The sequence below is a fragment of the Piliocolobus tephrosceles genome, chromosome 17, assembly GCF_002776525.5.
Source record: "Piliocolobus tephrosceles isolate RC106 chromosome 17, ASM277652v3, whole genome shotgun sequence".
NCBI classification, from domain to species: Eukaryota; Metazoa; Chordata; class Mammalia; order Primates; family Cercopithecidae; genus Piliocolobus; species Piliocolobus tephrosceles.
This window is the reverse complement of record NC_045450.1, coordinates 10,970,541-10,992,623: the sequence shown is the minus strand read 5'-3', so window position 1 is coordinate 10,992,623 and position 22,083 is coordinate 10,970,541. Positions and strand designations below refer to the sequence as shown.

The window sequence follows — 22,083 nt, the reverse complement described above, 5'->3', positions numbered from 1 at the left end:
TCTTCCCACCATTACACACACACGTCTACACAAACACACTCACTCTCCCACACATACTCACACCTGCACACTCACTAAGCTCACTTACTAGCTGTAGAAAGTAAGAGAGAAACAGGTCCCACAGAAACGTGCTCGGTGCCCAAGTGGAGTCCACGCAGCCACACTCAAATTGCTGTTCGAGCGCCTCACTCTGCCCTCCATCTTGGCCGGGGTTCGTAGAAAGCTCCTGTGTCACATGCTGAATGCTACAGTGTTGATGTTCTCACTTATGTCAATCTGAGGCCCAGGCATTAGGAAGCCCCGTCTACAGGTGGAGAAGTGCAGAGAGGGCAATTACTTGCCCAGAGCCACACAGCTGTTCAGGTGCAGAGCTGGGATTCAGATCTCAACTCCCCGATAGTCAGTCCCTGGCTTGCTCCAACCAAGACACTGCCAGGCCTGGTGTTGGCTCTAATTTTGAAAGAGGAGCTGGAAATGAGGCCAGGTTTCACCTCATTTCAGTAGAGACTTCCAAAAGAAAAACAAAAAAGGCAAAGATGGGTCTCTGAACTCCCAGGCACTCCCTCAAACCCAGCTAACCTGGCAGGTTCAAAGGCCTATCGTCTTTACTCCGTGCCCTTGCTGGAATTTCAACAAATGAGGAGGCTTTGAAGGTCAGGCCAGGCAATTATTTTTTCCATAGGCAAAAAAACAGTAGTCCAGCCCTATTTTTAGATGAGGAGTTTGAAGGATTCAGTCCCTCGGATATGCTTACTAAGTTACTGCTCTAAGTAAATTCCAAAAGAGATAACTGTCCTTTCAGACTCAAGGGCAAGCTAAAAAACAAGCACGTGCCCAGGATGTCTGTCTTCCCGGGCGGAGTGAATACTTCTTTGCCCACAGGGACGATGACATCCTTCTTCTTTTAGTATTTAATTTCTGCAAATTTAAGGGCCCTGTGATTTCTTGGTTGCAGAATGAGTCACCCATTACTTGGGACCTGAGGCAGAGCAAATTTCTCTGTAGACTGGGGAAGGGAGCGGATGGGTCAGGGGTGCACATTCATTTCACACAACTTCCTTGTCTGAGCTTAAATCTGGAGGAGGTGTGAATTTTGGGTGCTGCATTTGTAAAAAATAATAAAAAAAAAAAAACCATGCACACACACTAAGGCCATATCCAAATCAGGTTATGGCAAAACTGTGCCTCGTGACCACATGCCTTTTTTACTCCTGTATTTTCCCCCTGTCTTTTAAAGTCAAAATTTCACTACTAAAATGGAATTGGCAGGGTATGCAGAGGCAGAGTGTCAGCATCTCTTTCCTTAAGAGTCACCATGTCCATCTGTCGATAAGTGCATAGATCTAGGGACAATGAAAGGAGCTTCTAGAGAAAAAATAATGTGGAAAAGAGCCACGTGTCTATCTCAAAATAGCATGGCAGAAGATGGCCTTGAGAGAGAAGGGGAGTACCCAGAAATACAGCGTGACTTTCTAGGGGGAAATCTGCTGTTTCTGCTGGCCCAGCATCCATGCCCCTTACTTCTGATAAATGCATCTCATTTTTTACTGAGGCAGCCACTGTAGCGTAGATTTGCCATGCGGGCCTGGCCAATCGGTCCAGAATATCTCTGGGGGTGGCGGGTGGACCCAAGCCAGGCCCACAGTACCCACAAGCACTGGCCTCAGGACTTCAGCGGCAGCCACTGGGAAGGAGAAGCACCCCCCTCCACTTGCTGGCCAAGCTGGCAGGATGTGAGTGCACCTGGGCCCAGTCCTGTCCAAGTTTCCCAGGAACATGAACAATAAATACCCTCTTTGCTTAAGCCAGTCCGAGTTGGATTTCTAAACCTTGCAATCGCAAGTATCAACTTATCTTCACTTAAAAAAAAAAAAAAAAGTCATCACGTGAACTATATTTCCTACATTCAGAAATTTCCAGACAGGGACAACGAGGTCCAGAGCTTCAAGAGGCCATCCGAGACACACAATAAACCTAGATGCTCAGACATGACCACGAGTCAGATCTCGCATCTTCTAGGCACCGCCCAGCATCTACAGTGTTCTCTGGTATGCAGTGTGAATGAGAAAATGTGCCTGACACCCTTCCAACTCACAAGCATTAACAGCTGTGCAGTTTCATCCAAACACAGATACAGTCTAAGGAGAGAACACCCACTAATTGCACCTTCACATTTACAAATAATCAAGAGAGCAAATATATAATTCAGAAAGCTCAGAATATAAGTGCTATTGCCTGGTAGGACTGGTCTATGAAAGTTGTATTTATTTATGGTGAGCTGAGTGACAAAATGACAGATCCATCATATTTTGAAATGACTAATGTGCTCAAGAAATCAGGAGGGCACCAAAATTGCAGAGGGGGTCATTGAGAGTCATGTGTGACTGAGCCCTGAAGCACCAACTGTCCAAGCAAAGCCTCTGGGGAGATTCCTGGGTCCTGTGTAGCATGATCTGGCTGAGTAACCACCTGGAAAACAGACTTTTGGAGGCGGCGGAAATTCATTCCCTTGTACCCTGCCCAGGGCAGCCAGGCACAGCTTCCAGGAGCCTCTACTCTAATTCAAGCAGTTCAAGCTGAAATAGCAGCCTGCAGAACTGGCCTGAAGTCCCTGTGTGCCAGTACTGGGCTGGCTGGCTGACTAATTTGATTGTGATTTTGGGGCCAAGCCTGCCTGATTCGCACCACTGTTAGTCACAACTAAGGCCTGGTTAGAGAGCATCCTTAAAAGGATTGGAATGAAAGAGTTAGCATCTTTCCAAAGCAAAACTGATGAGAACACAATGCACAAAATGACGTGAAGACGTCCATTTATCCCCCAGTGTGGCAAGAGAACAACTAACCTAGGGATTAGGCAGACATTTTTCTTCTGCATTAACAACAAAATAATCAGAATGACGCCAATAAGCAAATTAGCATGGCTTACCTTGTGTTTGGCCCTCCCCTTCCCACCATAGTGATATTTACTGCTAAAGGCTTCCCAGGCCAAAAATGAATTCCTAAACCAAAATGCCTACTGCACACTTTAAACAGAAATAAGAGAAGGTTGGAGAGCTCAACCTTAAAAAGAGGTCTGGGTGGCATCAGAGAGACATTTTGGTTACACTTGTCGAAATGTGATCGTGGTATTCACTGACAACTGCCAAGAAAGTCATGATGGGGCAAGCAAGCTGGTGGCGGGGGCATGCTTTGGCTGCAGAATCTCAGGCAACTCCCAAAAGCAAATGAGCTCCCAGTCACTGAATGACTGGCTCTGTGTTACAGCTTCCGATGCCCTGGACTGGGAAGCTCACGCAGTCCTTGCTGACAGGGCTGTGGAGAGATGGCTTCAGAGCAGCCACTCTGAGCCCAAGGCCCAGAAGGAGGGCTCACAGGAAGTGTTCCCCACACCCACAGAGACTGCAGCCAGGCTGCTGAGGAGATGCCAAGTTCATTCCAGAAGGCGTGGCCAGAGCTTCCTGAGAAGAGCCCCAGCTCCACTTCTACCAAGTATCAAGCTCCCCATCACTTCCCGTTGCCCCCAGCTCCAGTGCCCAGGACCACAGGCAGAGACCCCAGCTGTGTGGCTGTGAGTCCAACCCATGACACAAGCAACAGGGCAGTTCCAGTTTGCTTAGTCCCAGAGTAAATGACCTCCAGTTCAAGAAGGTTTTAGCATCTCAACAAGAGGGAGGTGAAAACCAGAATTCCCAATGAGGGCAAAAGGAGGAATGAATGATTTTGCTTACATACATACTACCCATGAGTGCACCTTACTCTAAACAGATAGGACTTAAAAAATCTTAACGTAAGAATTGAAGGAGTTATATTTGATTTTTTAGTATTTTAAAAATACTACTTTTTTTTTTTTTTTGGTAAAGACAGGGTCTCGTCACGTTGGCGAGGCTGGTCTCAAGTTCCTGGGCTCAAGTGATCCTCCCCCTTTGGCTTCCCAAAGTGCTGGGATTAAGGTATGAGCCACTGCACTTGGCCTACAAGCATATCATTTCATTAAACACAAATCCTCTTTCTTCCTACAGTGCACAGGATGCAAATCATAACCCCTGGTTATTGGGAATAATTTAGCAACAAGGATAAAGATAATAATAATTCCATGCTGCTCCTACTGTCATAATAATGACGAATACTTCTGCAGCATCGAATCCTTCGCAGCATTTAACATGGACCAGGCACTGTTTGGAGCACATTGCACATATTCACTCATTTAATTCTTGTATGAACACTACAAAGTAGGTACTATTTGTTACCCTCCTTTAAGGTGGGGAAACCTGGCTCCAGATCACTCATCCTATGAGGGTGGAACTTGCCCTAGATCTGCATGTGACACACACCTACAGCAGCCTCCGAGTGGCAAGGCTGTATACAATGAGGTACGCCAGTGTGAGGAAGGAACCGAATCACTGGCTGGATACTGGGGGTAGCAGAAGTCAAGGCGGAGAGGGCACAGGTGGCAGCCTCGCTGGTGGGCTGGCTGGTGGCGCAGGCGCAGGTGCAGGGCGGCGTTCACAGGGACACTCACCTTCACTCTCCCCACTCGTCTTGATGCCTTTTGAACCACCCTCTGTACCTTTAGCCTTCTCGGCGTCTTCTTGGGCATCCTCGGCGGGCCCTTTCTCCTCATCTTCTTCTTCCCCAACGTTTTTGTAGTTGGGTCTCTTTTGCACCCGCCTCTTGCCCTTGTGCTTGTTCATCTCAAGGGACCGCTCGAGTGTCTCGGTGGGTTTAATGAAGCACCGAATGCTGGGCTTGGCCTAGGAAAGTCCAACGAAGGCAACAGGTGAATTCGAACACTGCAATCCTGCTAGATGCTATCAAGTTGCCCAAAAGTTTCTGTCCTAAGAAACTCATCTCCAAAAGAAACCATTATATCATAAGACAGCTGCACTCGCATGTTTACTGTGGTACTATCCACAATAGCAAAGACATGGAATCAGCCTAAGTGTCCACCAACAGAGGACTGGATAAAGAAAATGATGTGTATATACACAATGGCATAGTATTCAGCCCCCAAAAAAGAAGGAAATCATGTCTTTTGCAGCAACACGGGGACGATTATCTTAAGTGAAATAACTCAGACACTTATTGCATATTCTCATAAGCAGGAGCTAAATAACATGTGCACATGGCAGCAGGGTGTGGGATGATGGACAACGAGACTGGGAAGGGTGGAGGCGTTGGAGGGGGTGGATGGTGGAGGGTGTTTGGTGGGTCCAGTGCGCATTACTCCAGTGATGGATGCACTGAAGGTCCTGACTTCACCACAATGCAATACATCAATGTGGCAACACTGCCCTTTTACTCTATGAATACAGATAATAAAAACATCTTTTAATACAGAGAAATTAATCTCCAAAACAAATGCCACCTCCAGATCTATTATTTTGCCCATTATTAACATCATCATCAAACAATCAAAACAACAGTGCCAGCTACCATTTACTGTCTACTGCCCTAAGTCAGAAATGGTGCACTTCACCAGCAGCAGCTCTACACTCCCCAAATGTCAGCTGTTTGTGTAAGGGAAACTTCTGATGAACACTTCTGTGGTACTTTCTTATGTGCCAGACGCTGTTCTCAGGCTCTGACTCTATGATCTCACTTGAACTTTACAGCAACTCCATGAGATATTACTGTGTCATCCTCATTTTACAGGTGAAGAAACTGAAGCACAGAGACAGAAAAGGATCTGCCCAAGGTCACAAAGCCGGGAGGCAGCAGAGCCGGGATTCAAAACCATGTACCAGCCAGCCACACAAGCTGTGTCTCAGCTACAGCCCACTGATATTCTTATTAATTTTAACCCAAATAAGTTCATTTTAAACAAAACTATCACTACAGGAAATGAAACACGAGTGTGCCTTGCAAAATAAATTACACGAGTAATAAATAAATTACACGAGTAATTACACGAGTAATTTATTTATTAAACATAAATAACCAGAAAGAAAAAGCCAGGTGTAGTGGGTGTTATCAAATTCTGGCTCTCATTAGAAAAGGAGCCTAGTAAGTATCAGCAATAAGACAAAGATCAGCTCGCCCCAAAGGACGAAGTTCTTCCTTAAAAAAGTCAGAGATGGCTGGCCGTGGTGGCTCACGTCTCTAATCCCAACACTTTGCCGGGCTGAGGCGGGAGGACTGCTTGACGCCAGGAGGTCAAGGCTTCAGTGAGCAAGATCGTGCCACTACAATCCAGCTTGAGTGACAGAATGAGGCCAGTGTCAACTGTGGTTCATGCTTCACATTGCTCTATCTCAGTCTTTTTAACAACCATCATATACAGGAATTATCAGTCCCATTTTTATCATTGAGAAAAAGGAGGCGCAGAAAGGTTAAATAACTTGCCCAATGTCACACAGCTACTGGGTTGGAGTCAGAATGTGAATTGGGGCTTCTTGGGGCTTGCCAATTCCAAAGTTCACACTCTTCCTAAAAGAACAGTGTTTCACCAGGAGCTCAAACTTAATTCCACATTTATTGCTCTTTAAAGAGGAAGGCCAGGCATGCTGGCTCACACCTGTAATTCCAGAAATTTGGGACACCAAGCTGGGAGGATTTCAAGACCAGCCTGGGCAACATGGCAAAACCCCATCTCTACAAAAAATAGAAAAATTAGCTGGGCATGGTGGCATGCCCATGTAGTCCCAGCTACTTGAGAGGCTGAGGTAGGAGGATTGCTCGAGCCCAGGAGGCAGAGGTTGCAGTGAGTATGATGGCGCCACTGCACTCTAGCCCAGGCGACAGAGTGAGACATTGTCTCAAAAAAGAAAAGAAAAGAAAAAAAAGAATATAGACATGCAAACAGACTAGAAAGGGGCAAAAGACAGAAGAAAATTGATTTAGGGCAGGATTTTGATTGAAGTGTTTTTCTCTTACCACAGTCTGAATAATGTTCAGATATTATTTTGTCATTTAAAGAAAGTTTTAAAATAAACTTTTCCATTATCTTGATATAGAATATCCATCTGAATTTACCCCAAACGACCACCAATTATATAGGGGCCAGCGTACCTTGCCAATAAATGGAAATGGGCTCAAGGAACACAGATTAATTTCAATAATGCTCAAAACAAAAGCTAATTGAAAGCTGAATTAGCATCCAAATACAAACATTAATTTTTATTTGCCCACTGTGGATTATTCAACCACAAAAAAAAATGACAGATAAATTGCTACATGATTCTACTGTCCAGGAAACCCAGATAGCATATTACAGACGCCAATAACCGAGGGCCCCCAGATGGGAGCGTTCTGAGAATGCACTGCTTGACAGACAGCATCCATCAGAGCCCACTTAGGAGGCTGGGTGATCGAATGCAGCCTAGTCGCCCTCTCATCTTCTCCTGAAGCATCTAACCCAGGAAGTTAGCTTCCTCCCATCACTGCCGACTCCTAGTGAATTTCAGAATTTCAGAGCCGGCCACTCAGCAATCAAAGCTTTGAGAAACAGAAAATAGAGACCAAGCGCAGGGCAAAACATCCCCTAGTTTGAAATTAGGAGCAGAAATTCACACGGACAGATGTAGAAACCCCTCCCTAAGCTCTGTGTGGACTCAGATGCACAGAACAAGTTGGCAGAATTGATGAAGTGAAACACAGTGCTCAGCGCCTGGGGCTGGCCAGAGTGGTCTGAACCCCAACCCAGCTGGCCCTTCCCAGGCCTCAGGTTCCTGTTCTAAAACATGGGGAGAGTAATTCCAGCACCCTAGAACCAAAGGAACCCATGGATATAAAGTTCCTTCAGAGGCCGGGCGTGGTAGCTCATGCCTGTAATCCCAGCACAGACAGGCAGATCACCTCGGGTCAGGAGTTCAAGATCGGCCTGGCCAATATAGTGAAACCCCTTCTCTACTAAAAATACAAAAAATTAGCCAGGTGTGGTGATGGGCACTTGTAGTCCCAGCTACTCAGGAGGCTGGGGCAGGAGAATTGTTTGAACCTGGGAGGCGGAGGTTGCAGTAAACCAAGATCAAACCACTGCACTCCAGCCTGGGCACAACAGAGTAAGACTCCGTCTCAAAATAAATAAATAAATAAATAAATAATAAAGTTCCTTCAGAGAGTGCCGAAACGGTGAACATTCAACACAAAACATTACCTTCTTTTCCCTGCCTACATCTAAAAAAAAGAAAGAAAGAAAAAAAAATCAGCTGCAAGAATGAATTTTAAAACTTTCCAAAGGGATCTACTTTTCTCAGTGATCAGGTGTCTGGTGTGGGAGGGCATGCTTACTGGGGAAATTTCAAACCTTTATAACACGACCTTCCAGTCAACAACTGGAAATAACCTAAATGTCCATCGACAGGGGAGTTGTTAGGTAATTACGATCTGTTTGTCCAAAGGGTGGGAATCTAAGAAGACTGGGGCCTTTTTATTCCTAGATAAACTGATGCAGACTCAGCACCAGGATGAAAAGGCAGGAACAGAGTACGCGGTACCTTTCAGGTAAAGCTTTTCAAAGGCTACGCATGATGGTATAAACACGACTTTTCCTGGAAAGATGCCTAAGAATGCATTGGCATCTTGGGGGGAATAAAAAAAATGAGTGGCACTGTGTACACACCCACACAAGCACACTTTTTTTTTTTTTTTTAATACCTTTTGGTTTGAGATTTCTAATCATGTACATATATTAACTTTATTTTAAACACTCAGCTGGGTGTAGAGCTCATGTCTACAATCCCAGCACTTTGGGAGGCTGAGATGGGAGGATTGCTTGAGCCCAGTAGCTCAAGACCAGCCAGGTCTACACAGTGAGACCCTGCCTCTAAACATATAAATATATATATAATAAAAATACAGCAGGGGTCATTTGGACATGGACTATTTTTGCTCCCTTTTATTCTATATTTTAAAAACCTGTTTCGTTTTTTTTTTTTCTTTTTCTTAAAGCTAACACCAAAACATCACAGGTAGCATGCAGAGGCTGGTAGAATTTGGCTGGGAAGTGTGAGCAGAGATTTGTGACCATTTCTGCTGCTCCTGTCACCCTCCTTCTGGCTGCCAGCCTCCAAGGATGCTCCAACCTGAAGCCCCCAGGAGAAAGGTCCCTGTCCCGTCTCTCACCACTGTGCTCTCAGCTCTACCCCACGGTGCCTGGACCAGAGGCGGACAGGCTGCTGCTGAGTGAGCTCATGGCTGTAGGAATGAATGTTTGTACCAGGCTGTACCCAAAGGGCAAGACAGAATGATGAAAAAAGGAGAAGGAGGAGAAGGGAGGGAAAGAAGGGGAAAAAAGACAAACATTCTCAGGAGCTAAACATAGCACAATGAAAGAGCAAGCTCACCCAAACTAACCAGAAGTGGAAAAGCCCACTTCAGAGTAAGAAATCAGAAGGCGTTTGCGTTGATTTTCTCAAAAAGAAAGTACACAACACATGCCCCAGGGAAAAGTATTCTGCAAAGAAGGTCTACATTTCCCAAATGCCACAGGTTTAGGTTTCACCACGTGCTGAGGCTGGGCTGCAGGAGTAGCATGAAGGGAAGGAGCCTCCTTGCTGACTGCAGTGAAATACAAGGGAGCCTTTAGCTCTGCAGCTGGATATCTGGGCTGGCTTCGGGGGGTCAGGGCCAGCTGACAGTCAGCAATGACGTTTTAGAGGTGCCCTGGGGCCTAACTACTCCCTAAGTGCCTGCACCTGCCTACTGGTTAATGATGTGTTCCATCAGCCTTGAACCCCTTCACGTAAGGCTGTGGTCCTTCCTTTTTCAAAAGTCAAATACTTTGGGAAAGGTGAATCCCCAGGGGTCAGTCTTTCAGGGAATGGAGGAATCTGAGTGCAGAAACTCTGCAAAGGGCAGCAACATGTATGGGAGGGAGGATGGAAACAACCAAAGACTGGGTGCCTGAGGGAAAGAGAGGGGACCCATGGCTGAGAAGACAGATGTCAACCAGAACATGTTCCACCAGGTGTGGGTACAGCAGCTTACAAAGACTTGGACACAGGCTGCCCATGAAAAAGCAACTTGCAATCAACAATTAATGATTCAGTTTATGGTTAAAATAAAGCTAAAACTATAGAGCTGAAGCATACATGTATATCATGTATTCCTGGGTTGATAATTACATGAAAATACACAGAGAAAGGTCTGGAAGGATATACAAACTGAGAACAGTGGTTGCCTCTGAGGAAGATACTGAGGTTGGAGGAACTTTCACTTTCTGCTCTACCTACTTCTACATCATTCAGTTGTTTTATTACCAGCACTATTTAAATATTACCAGCACTAGAAAATTTTATTACCAGCACCAGAAAATATTACCAACACTATTTAAGTGTAAAGAACATCTTTACAGAATGCATTAATGCCACTCAACTGAACACTTAAGAATAGTTAAGAGAGTGAATTTTATGCTTATTTTACACAATTTTAAAAAAACTTTGAAAAGGCAAGTTTAGAAGTTAGGATGATGATTCTCTTGGGTGGGGTGGAGGTGTGGGTTACAAACTGAGGAGGGGCTTTATGGGAAAACCAGAAATGCTTTCCATCTTGACTCGAATTATACATGAATATAATCATGTGCACAAGATCATCAAGCAGTACATCTAAGATTACTAAACTTCTATGTATTTTATTGTATTTATGCGATTCCTCAATTTAAAAAGTTTCCCAGGCTGAGTGTAGTGGCTCACGCCTGTAACCCCAAGATTTAGAGAGGCTAAGTAAGGCAGGAGGATCACTTGAGCCCTGAAGTTCAAGATGAGCCCAGGAAGCATGGTGAGACCCTGTCTCTACAAAAAATACAAAAATTAGCTGGGTATGGTGGTGCATGCCTGTAGTCCCAGCTACTCGGGAGGCTGAGGCAGGAAGATCACTTGAGCCCAAGAGGTTGAGGCTGCAGTGAGTTGTGGTCATGCTATTGCACTCCAGCCTGGGTCACATAGCAAGACCCTGTCTCAAAAACAAACAAACAAAAAACACTAACAAGTTTACCAAGAGGATTTTCAATGAAGTCGAACTGCTGTAATGCCCTAAATACAAGGTAGGAGAAAGTGAACAGGCGGGAGAACTGGATTCACTGACCACTAATGATACGAGGGGAGCTCAGGTAAGATCATGAAGCCATAGGCTACACCTCTCAGAGCCCACAGTTCACCCCAGACAGGTGAATCCTGCTGAATCCTGGTGAATCCCAGTGAATCCTGCATTTATTCCCACACGGCCTGTGCAGATGCTAGAAGAGAAGAGGTTCACACAAGAGTGATGGGGGCCGCAGAGGAAGGGAGGGAAAATGTGCCAGGGCTGGGAGGCATGGGGGAGCTTAGGAGGGCTTGATAGAGAAGGAAATGAGTGACACGAGTCTTGCATGTCAACAGGAGTTCAGCAGCATGTTCAGGAAGAAGACAACAGTAGGAAAGCCAGCTCAGAGCCCAGGAGGAGCCAGCTCACTAGGTGTGCCCAGAAGTCACTCGCCTTTTATTTCTGCTAAGGCCTAGGTCACCTGGGCCTGGTGCTTGGTGACAGTAGTGGCACCCTCGGACCCAAGGTGCTCGGCCAGCTCCCCAGGCAGGGGCAGACACACAGCCGCTGGACTTTGCAGGAAGTCAGGGCAGTGGTCCCGGGCCAGCCAGTAGCCTCTCAGCCAGGCGCTGGCCCATGCTGCTCATAAAGGGGTTCTTCACGCTCACTGCCCCAGAAGAGATATTGGATGCCTTGACTCAGTGCCCTACAGATGCAACGTGTTGAGTGGGTTTCTCAGCATCTATTCAGTGGTGCAGCAGGGAGGGGAGAAAGCAGTGGTTGGCGAGTGACCAGGAAAGGGGATGTAAGGGCACCAAGTAGCCTGCCCAGGGAAGAATCTTGGTTGAGCACGAAGGAAAGAAAGAGAGACCGGTGGCCAGAGGCATCAGGTAAGGGAAGGAGAGATCCCGGGGCCTGGGATTCTGTCTGGCTCTGTTGGAGCTGTCATGGTAATCAGGCTAAGAAGACCCTTCCAGGCTCTCCCAGGCCGAGCCCACTCACCCTCTGAGGATGCTTCCTCAAACGGCTCTGCTAAGCAATTTGAGAAGTAGGGGAAAGGTTTTCCCCTTAAGAAAGGAGGCAGGCCATGTTGACTAACAAAAAACATGCCCAGGCAGACCTGGCTGCAAGTCTCAGACCCACTTTCTACTAGCCAAGCAACCCTGACTACAGGAGCCTCAGTTCCTCATCTATAAAACAGAGACAAGAGTAGTTCCGTATCACATGCCACCATGGGGGTAGTGTGGGATCCAACAGGCAAAATGCCTGGTGCAAGGGGGCACCAGAGAAATTTTCATTGCCCCTCAACCCCCTGGCAAATAGATCACGAGGATGGAAGACAGCGCAGGGGAGGGGCTTTTAAGGAACAATCATGTTCTGTGCTTTAAACTGGACTCCCAAGCTCCAGCAACTTACTGCTCGCTGGCCTTCTGGTTTGTTAGTGGGCTAGACTCAGCCTCCCCGACATGCTCCTGGGCCCCTGGCTAACCTTCCTCATCTCCAGCCTCAGCAGCCAGGACTGGCAAGGTACGGAGCAAGGTACAAAATCAGGACGGGATTCAGAGGCCCGGGGTCCCACCCACCGCAGTTTGAGTTCTGGCTCCACCGCTTCCTACCTTCTCCTCTATGGGTCTCAGTTTCCACAGCCATCAACGGGCATCATATTAGGATCTCCCCAACAGTGCTTCTGAGAGGTGCCAGGAGATAGCACACTCTTGTTACTCTTTCCAGGTAATAACAGCCATCCCGAATACTCAGTGAACACTTAAAATGTGTCCAGCATGGCTCTGAGTACTTTATACACATTGTCTTGCTTTATCCTACAAATAACCAAATGGGGCAAGGAACTACACAGGTGAGGACCTTGCCCAAGATCACCCACTAGTGAGAGGCAGAGGCAGGATTTGAATCCAGGAAGAATCTAGGTCCAGTGCCTAGCTGCATAACCTTCCTGTCACATGGCTCCATTCCCTTCCATATACATTTGCTGCACCTCCCAATGCTGGGCCAGCCTCCCGGGAGCACTGACGTTAAGACTACGCCATGCTGATGTCACACTAATCAGAGAAACAGGTGGTTCTTCACAACAAAAGGGCAGTGGCAGTTTATGTATCACTTGACAGGTGGTCCTCTGACCTGACAATTATATGGTTGTCTATAATGTGACTCTTTTCACATTTTTTTTTTTTTTTTGAGACACAGTCTTACTTTGTCACCCAGGCTGGAGTGCAGTGGTGCGATCTCAGCTCACTGCAACCTCCGCCTCCTGGGTTTAAGCGATTCTCCAGCCTCAGCCTCCCACGTAGCTGGGACCACAGACACGTGCATCTTTCCACATTTTTATCTCACATACACAGAGACAAAAAGTCACAGGGGATCACACCACTGTAACCAACAGCACTGTAGCACATGGCTTGGCCACTGGCTGAAAAAGGAAGCCATGTGATAGCGCAGCAGAGTGAACCTGTTCTCATCCAGAAGGAGGTGATTGGCAAGCAAGCACCAGTTGAGTGATGTACCCCGGGGTGATGTATAGACACATGCCTTACTCGCCAATCCAGGAGCCGCGTGGAGCTGCGGAACCAAAGCCCAAACACGCATGAAGAATGCACAGCTGCAACATCAGTGAGGCGATTTGACGGCACTACCAAATGTAAAGGGGAAGATGAAAGCTGTGGAGTGGGGAACATGTAGAGGTAGCAGGCCACTTCCATTAACAAGGAGAACACGGCATTCTTCTCCATGAATTACCAGTTATCAGGGGTGTTGCAGCTGCAGAGGCATAAAGCAAGGCATCTCTCAGGAATTGGAACAGACTCACAGCACTCACAGGCCTCTTGCAGCCGCGTGCTTAGCACCTGACGCTGAGATGAGGAGCAGGTAACATCAAGACGGTGCTGCAATTTCTTCTTGGAAAGCTACCTCTGGCATGTCACTAAGTCTGAAGGGGGCCAGCCTCCTCTCCCTTGCCTTCTCCATCCCAGGTCATCTTCCCTGTCCCTCTCAATGCCAAGCAGTATGTCTGGCACTGTCTCTGGCATTCAATCAAGAGGGAATGCTTGTGGGATGAATTAATTGCAAGATCCTCATGAGCACTGAACAGGCTTCTTCAGTCACACAAAATGAGGCATCTCACACTCCCTTACTAAACAATGACATACCAAGCACTCATTTGGTGTTTCTTTGAAAATAGTATTTTACTATATTTTGAAAAAGATGAACTGTGAAATATTGGTTATTCTGTTACTTGAAACAGCCCAAAATGCCACACCGCCCCGACATCTCATGCTAAACTGGAAAACATAATTGCAAGTGGTGATAAAAAGACATGGAATAGAAACAGTGAGATTTGGGGCTGGTCACCTGCAATCCCAATCACTTAACCTCTGGTAACCTTGGCTTCCTCATGGGGAGCATGTGACAATAACACCACCTCGCTCTCTTTCATTATGAGCATGAAATGAGATGGCCAATGAGACAAACAAGTAGGCTTGCCTTCTTTTCTTTCTGTTTTAGACAGAGTCTCACTCTGTTGCCCAGGCTGGAGTGCAGTGGTGCGATCATGGCTCACTGCAACCTCCGCCTCCCAGGCTCAAGAGATCTTCCCAATTCAGCCTCCTGAGTAGTTGGGACCACAGGTATGCACCACCACACCTGGTTAATTTTTGTATTTTTTGTAGAGATGGGGTCTTACCATGTTGTCTAGGTTGGCCTCAAGTGATCCGCCCACTCCAGCCTCCCAAAGTGCTGGGATTACAGGCATGAACCACCAAGCCTGGCCAGGTTCATCTCCTATAAAACGAAAACCGTCCCTCTCTTCTGTCAACCCAGAATGTTTCTTGAATACTGGCCTCTCTCTTGATCCCATGGACACCTAACTCATTCCCACAGAGGTCTCTGACTCACCGTTTTTCATGTTTTGGCCATGTCCCCCCATCCCACCCCTCAACTCTCAGCAGGCCTAGCTCCCTGACCTCAGTTCTCAATATTAGGCTCCCTCCTTAGGGGGGCTTCCCTCACCACACCTCCCAAAGTTGCTTCTATTTCCTTCCCATATCCAAATCTTAAATCTGTGAGGATGAGCTGGCTTACTGTCTATCCCCCACAAACAGACCATCAGGAAAGGGACCGATGTCTTGTTCATTTACGGCATCTGCCTGCAACTTGTAGGGGCTCAACAATTACTCACGGCAGGGAGTGCACAAGGGTAAGTATGGCAGCCAGCCTCTGCTTCACAGATAGAGCACATTCTGCTCATGTCAGAAAATGACCCACCCAGAACTCAAGTGTCACCCAGCACAATATTATTTGAGTGAATAAAGCTGTTTAATTTTATCTTTTTCTCTTTTTTATTTTAATGGATGCATTATAATTGTACATGGTTATGGGGTACAATTTGATGTTTTAATACATGTGTATGTCATGTAATGATCGTATGAGGGTACTTAGCATATCCACTGCGTCACGTATTTATCATTTCTTTGTGGTGAGAACATTCAAAAACCTCTCTTCCAGCATGATCTCACTCATTTGTGGAATCTAAACAAAGTTGATCTCATAGAAGTAGAGAGGAGAACAGTGGTTACAGGAGGCCGGGCAGGGAGGGGACGCAGGGATGCGGATGGGGAAGATGGGGAGAGGCTGGTCAACAGGTACAAAGTTCCAATTAGACAGGAGGAGTGAGATCTCGTGTTCTATTGCACAGAAGGGTGACTGTGGTTAACAGTAAGGTATTGTATTTTTTCTTATTTGCCCATGAAGCTGACAAATCTGTTCCCGTGCTTATCTGGAGGCTACCAGGAAGCTGTCCTGGGGCCAGGCTACAAGTAACCCAGCAAGAGTTCAGCACACAATCAATTTCAGGCCAGCCAGGATCTGCTACTCAACTGGCCTCAGAACTCTCTAGGGAAACTCCCACTCACTAATCACCTCCAGGGATGAGAGCTGCACTGCCCTCAGGCACGAAACGAACGACTCACACCACCACCGCACTGTTGTGAACTGTGCTGGAATGCCCAGAAAGGGCAGGGGACTCTGAGAAGTGAGCAAAATGCCCCCTTCTTGCTCACGTGCAGCCCCCAGGCTCCCATCAGGCAAAGCATTCCATAGCAAAACCAGTTTCAAGGACTCTGACACTGCCCAAGACTGGATGTCCACCGCTCATTAGAGATACGTGTTTGATTCCCGTACCGAGACTTCTCACATCAAGACAATCAACGTTGACAGCAGGAACCATGCTAAACATGGGGACACAAAGACGAAGAGGTTCCAGTCTTCTTCCACAGCAACTCCTGAGTCCTCCAATGGCACACAGGCGCCATGTGCCTCAGACACTTGTTCTCTCCCAACCTCATCTCCTACTTCCCAACCCCTTGCCACACTGCCCTTTGCTCTTCCTCCAACATCCTCCAATACCATCTCACCGCAGGGTCTTTGAACTGGCTGTTCTTTTTTTTTGAGACGGAGTCTTGCTCTGTCGCCTAGGCTAGAGTGTGGAGTGCAGTGGTGCGATCTCGGCTCACTGCAAGCTCCGCCTCCCAGTTTCGTGCTGTTCTTTATGACCAAAATGCTCTTCCTCCAGATATCAACATGACTCACTCTCTTGCTTCCTTTGAGTCTGTGCTCCCACCTCACCTTCCCAACGAGGCCAACCCCAGTCACCCTGAGAGCGGTAACACCCCAGTCTCTGAGCACTGCCCATGTCCATCCTCTGCTTCACTACTGTTTTCCCAGGGCTTCTCACATCTAATGTGCCCCGATGCCTACTATTCGTTTTATTGCTCCTCTGTCTCTCTGCATGAGACCCAAGTTCCTGGAAGTCAAGGTTTTTGCTTTGTTCACTGGGTATATATCTCCAGGGCCTAGAACAGTGCCTGGCACATAGCAGATACCCAATATTTATGTGTTGAATATCTGAATAAATAATACTGACCTGGCTTCAGGTAACTCAAAGTCAGGTTAAAAATCTCAAGTGGCCAATGACGCTAGCTCAGTCATGAAAACTAACAATGCCACAGGGGACAGAGGCTAGAAGTGGTACATACCTCATTTGTCAGTCCCAGCCCTCAATTTTCTGATTTTAACTGAAACCCAGAAAAAGCCACCAATGGCCTGATGCAACCAGAAAAGGTCCCCATTCTACAAGGAGCTGCCTCCAGCCCTGTGGCTGCCCCAAGCCCATCATTCTGTGTCACACTCCAGGACAGATATAGAAAAGCCAGCCAGGGTCTGAGTCATGAGGCTTCTTCCCCATCTGCCTCCTGCCCCCATCTCTGCCCACTATGCCTACTCCATTGTTACCAGTTGGCTTCTACAGGATATAGCAATGAAGGCCCCTGCCCCTTCTCTGGCTAGCTGGCCCAAGGTCAAAACTCCTGGTCTTTGGTCACAGTCACCTGCAGCCCTGACTAAAGTCTGCTCCCTCTTCAAGTACTAAGGGACACGCTGAGACCCTCCTCCGTTGTCCAGCCCACCTTCTGCCCCAGGAAACACGGAGAGGCAACTGTTTCTCAGACAACGGCCGGGCGCGGTGGCTCAAGCCTGTAATCCCAGCACTTTGGGAGGCCGAGACGGGCGGATCACGAGGTCAGGAGATCAAGACCATCCTGGCTAACATGGTGAAACCCCGTCTCTACTAAAAATACAAAAAATTACCTGGGCGAGGTGGCGGGCGCCTGTGGTCCCGGCTACTCGGGAGGCTGAGGCAGGAGAATGGTGCGAACCCGGGAGGCGGAGCTTGCAGTGAGCTGAGATCCGGCCACTGCACTCCAGCCTGGGCGACAGAGCCAGACTCCGTCTCAGAAAAAAAAAAAACAAAAAAAAAAAACAACAAAAAAAAGACAACGATACGCTCCTTAGTACTGGACCTCATGTTGCACTCTGGATTTTGATTCTATCAAATCCTTTTAAATGTGAACCAGAGCTGCCACATTCAATACTTTGGTGGGCAAGAACGGCACCTTGGAGCTGTAACTGCATTGAGGGATTAGGGGATAGACCTCAATGGCAAAGCCAAAAGGGAGAATATACACCAAGCTCTAATTCCCTTGCAGGAATATTTGCGATGGGTCAATTAAGGCCCTTAATTTACAGAAGTCTATTTTTACCCTTTGATATTCACAATCAACCTTCTTCCAGAAGCCTATCAGCATTTTCAGGAAGAAGAATGTGTATGCCTTGGAACCAGCACTGATTATCTGGGGGATCATGAGTACAGTCAGGGTCACTAAAAGACTCAGGAATTCTAATCCTGGCCGAAATAGGTGCTATCCGGCCTGATGCATTCAGCAAGTAGGAGGCTAACATCAGATACAAGTTTGAGTTGTAAAGAAAACCCTGCAGGGTGGGTGCAGTGGCTCATGCCTGTAATCCCAGCACTTTGGGAGGCCGAGGCGGGTGGATCACGAGGTCAGGTGATCAAGACCAACCTGGGTAACACGGTGAAACCCCGTCTCTACTAAAAAATACAAAAAATTAGCTGGGCGTGGTGGCAGGCGCCTGTAATCCCATCTACTCGGGAGCCTGAGTAGTCCCACCCACTAGGGAGCCTGAAGCAGGAGAACGGTGTGAGCGCGGGAGGCGGAGCTTGCAGTGAGCTAAGATCTTACCACTGCACTCCAGCCTGGGTGACAGCGAGACCCCGTCTCAAAAAAAAAAAAAAAAAGAAAGAAAAAGAAAGCCCTGCGGCAGTTTTCTTAGGAAGCTAAGTCAATGATTAATGCTCTGAATCTGCAAACACACAACCCAGAGAAGCAAGGCTGCTACTTTCCTAGGCACTGGCTCCACACACCATATCCTGGTAGAGTATCCGGCTGGGCAGAGAGTACTGCTACTAGAAGTGACAGGTGTCCAGAGAATCATCTGGAAACCATGCTAACTGCTAAACTGCTATCTACAGACAGACTGTCAATGTCCTTATTTGGGGGTAAGCAAGCCTATTCTGCCCCAGAATCCTTAGACCCTGACTTCATAACCAGCCAACCATATGAACCCACATTAGCAGTTAAGTATTTATACTTTCCAGCTGGGTGTGATGGCTCACGCCTGTAATCCCAGCACTTTGTGAGGCCGAGGTGGGTGAGCTGCTTGAGCCCAGGAGTTCGAGACCAGCCTGGGTAACATGGCGAAACTCTGTCTCCACAAAAAAAAAAAAAGCAAAAGTTATCTGGGCATGGTGGCATGTGCCTGTAATCCCAGCTACTCAGGAAGCTGAGGTGGGAGGATCATTTGACCTGGGGAGGCTGAGGCTGCAATGAGCTGGGACCATACCACTGCTCTCCAGCCTGGGCGACAGAGCGAGACCCTGTCTCAAAAAAAAAGAAACAACAGTAATTGCACTTTCCAGAAATTAAATCTGGGTCTGGCTGAATGGAGAGCACAGTATACACACAGAGGGCTTCACCTACCACCACTCAGTGGCAATGGCTAACATTGGTGTTGTTTCATCATCACTGTTATTACTAACACTTCTCCCTCTGTGCCTTGCTATCTGCTCAAAAGCCACCTCCCTGAGGGGCGCATGGTGTGTGTTTCCACATTCATCAGTCCAGAGACAGCTCGTAAGCCCAGGGAAGGAGGTCCCAAGTAGGAGGTGGAAGGTCACTGTGCAGCCTCAGGAACTAAGGTCACTATAATGATAACATCTAATATTTATGCACTTGCTGTGTACATAAAAAGGCTTTGGAGTGAGCACTTTACACAGCATTTAATTCTCATCATAAACCCACGTTTGCTATTTTCACTGGTGAGGTAAGAAATTGAGGTCCGGGAACACCTAGTAAAATCAGGGGCCAGGACTTGAGGAGCCCAGGGAAACTGGTTATAGCACCCACTCCACAAGGCTGCCTCTGGAGGTGGAACACGGAACAGCACCAAAAGCAGCTCACTCCAAACCCAGCCACTGAGGCAAAGAGAAGGCAGCATTCAAGGGGCAGGCTAGGAAGTGATTTCCGCTCTGAGAGTCATTATGAGAATGTCACGAGAGCCCTTGTGACTCTGCTACCACTGCACCCACTGAGTCATTCATTCCTACACCGAACACCTCCTGGGCATCTCTGGCAAGCCCCAGGATGGCACAGGTGGCACAGGCATCTCTCCAAGACATGGTCCCTGTCCTCGTGGGAGGAGGGAAGCCCAGGGAGGGCAGGGGTCAGGTCGTTCCAGTGCAATGCCACATCCCTCATCTCTCAGCACAAGTACACAACAGATGGCTGGTGAAGGAACGGATGAACAGATGAATAAATGAATGAATGCAAAAATGCAGGAAACTATTCCACAGAAAACCAAGAGGAAAAAAAAGTCCTTTAAAAAAGTACCTACAAGTAATGATGCATATCCCAAATTCTAATCTATATGTTCATTCTGCAAAAACAACGAGATGCTAGCAGTTTCAGAATTAGTGTTCTCCTACTCAGTTTCCCCACACAAGAAACACTATCTGCTCTGCATTCGAATTACAGCAAGAATTAGCCCTTAGCAGGAACCATATGATTTTAATGCACAGACGAATTTCAATTAGACATTTGTCTAACCATGCTGATTGTTTTCCATTTAACCCTAAATTACAGTCCTTTCAAATAACTGTGATCTCCCCTCTGCTTCTCTCTCTTCAATTTTGGTTTGGTTTTGTGAAAGGTCTGCTGGTAAAAATGAGGCAATACCAGTAACTTATCTACAAATTACGGGAAGGAGAAAGTAGGTTAAAAAAGACCAAGAAACTTAAAACAAGTATGATCAAACCACATCCGAGTTGGGCAGGAAACAATAGGAGACTGCTCTCGCTCATAGGGAAGGAAGGTAAATCGTACCAGGACTATTGTCAAACAACTCACAGAAGGAATTCAGCCTGTGCTCTTCCCAAACCTGAACGATAGTCTGCAGATTACAACCAGCTTCAACTTCACACTGACAGAAAGGTAGTAACTGGAAGCAGAAAGCTGACACATGTGGGCTGGCAATTCCCTCCACACTACAGAGTCTCATTTTCAGTTCAGGTGTCCACCACAACCAGCACTTATGTCCCAAAGGCAGTACGTGTGTCTCTCACAAGGCAGGTGAGACCTTCATCCCAAGAAGAGGCCATATCAGGAGAGAGGACAGATCTCTTAAAAACTTCCCCTGACAATGGTTCAACTACGGCCAATGTCCTAAACTGAGAGGTTGCCAGTAACCTGCAATTTGCTTTTGCTCAAACGTAAATCCTATGTATCACTGTCAACATCCTGCTTGTGAAGGTGTACTAGAGTTTTGCAAGATGTTACCACTGGGGGAAACTGAGGAAGATCTCTCTGTATTACTTGTTACAACTGCATGCAAATCTATAATTATCTCAAGAAAAAATTTCAATTAAAAAAAAAAAACTGCATAAAAGCAGGGCGCAGTGGCTCACACCCGCAATCCCAGCACATTGGGAGGCTAAGGTGGGCAGATCACTTGAGGCCAGGAGTTCCAGACCAGCCTGGCCAACATGGTAAAACCTCATCTCTACTAAAAATACAAAGAAAATTAGCCAGGTGTGGTGGTGCATGCCTGTAGTCCCAGCTACTCGGGAGGCTGAGGCATGAGAATCACTTGAACCTGGGAGGCAGAGGTTGCAGTAAGCCACGATCATGCCACTATACTCCAGCCCGGGCGACAGAGCCAGACTCTGTCTCAAAAAAATAAATAAATAAACAAATAAATAAAAATAAACAATGCTGCAAACCCAAGAGCCCAGCAATCTCTGATTTCGTCTTAGAACACCAAGTCTAGCTTCAGCACTGCAGAGGGTATCTTACAGTAAGACAATTTGAGATGAAGCCACAGCAGCCATCTTCAGGTCTGGAAATCACGCAACCGAAAAAAAAAAAGGCCCAATACTTTAACATCAGTGTAGTCCCAGTTAGCAGTAGGCAGATTTCACAGTAAACACACCTCATCTGATGGGAGCAGGCTCTGTGAAGTTTCCTGTAGAAACGTGCATTGATGGGGACCAGATCTTCTGACTGTTGGAGAATATTCCAAAAATCTGGACTTTTCTTCCTAATTGTAAAGTTGGCAATTCATAAAATTTTCTTTTAAACACTGCACAGACCAAACCAAATGGGTCTAGTAGCCAGTTTGCAACCCATCAGGCACTTGATGGGC

At 47.0% G+C, this 22,083-nt stretch overlaps 1 protein-coding gene across 5 annotated transcripts in view; it reads right to left on the bottom strand.

Moving 5' to 3' along the window:
* CLEC16A (C-type lectin domain containing 16A) overlaps positions 1–22,083 on the bottom strand; it is a 236,563-nt gene that overhangs the window by 172,742 nt on the left and 41,738 nt on the right. For 4 of the 5 annotated variants that reach the window (XM_023231082.1, XM_023231083.1, XM_023231086.1 and 1 more), the window contains one exon: positions 4,520–4,751. In XM_023231082.1, the coding sequence (XP_023086850.1) occupies positions 4,520–4,751 (232 nt within the window). The remainder of the gene's footprint in view (positions 1–4,519; positions 4,752–22,083) is intronic. The other variant, XM_023231085.1, reaches the window with a different exon arrangement.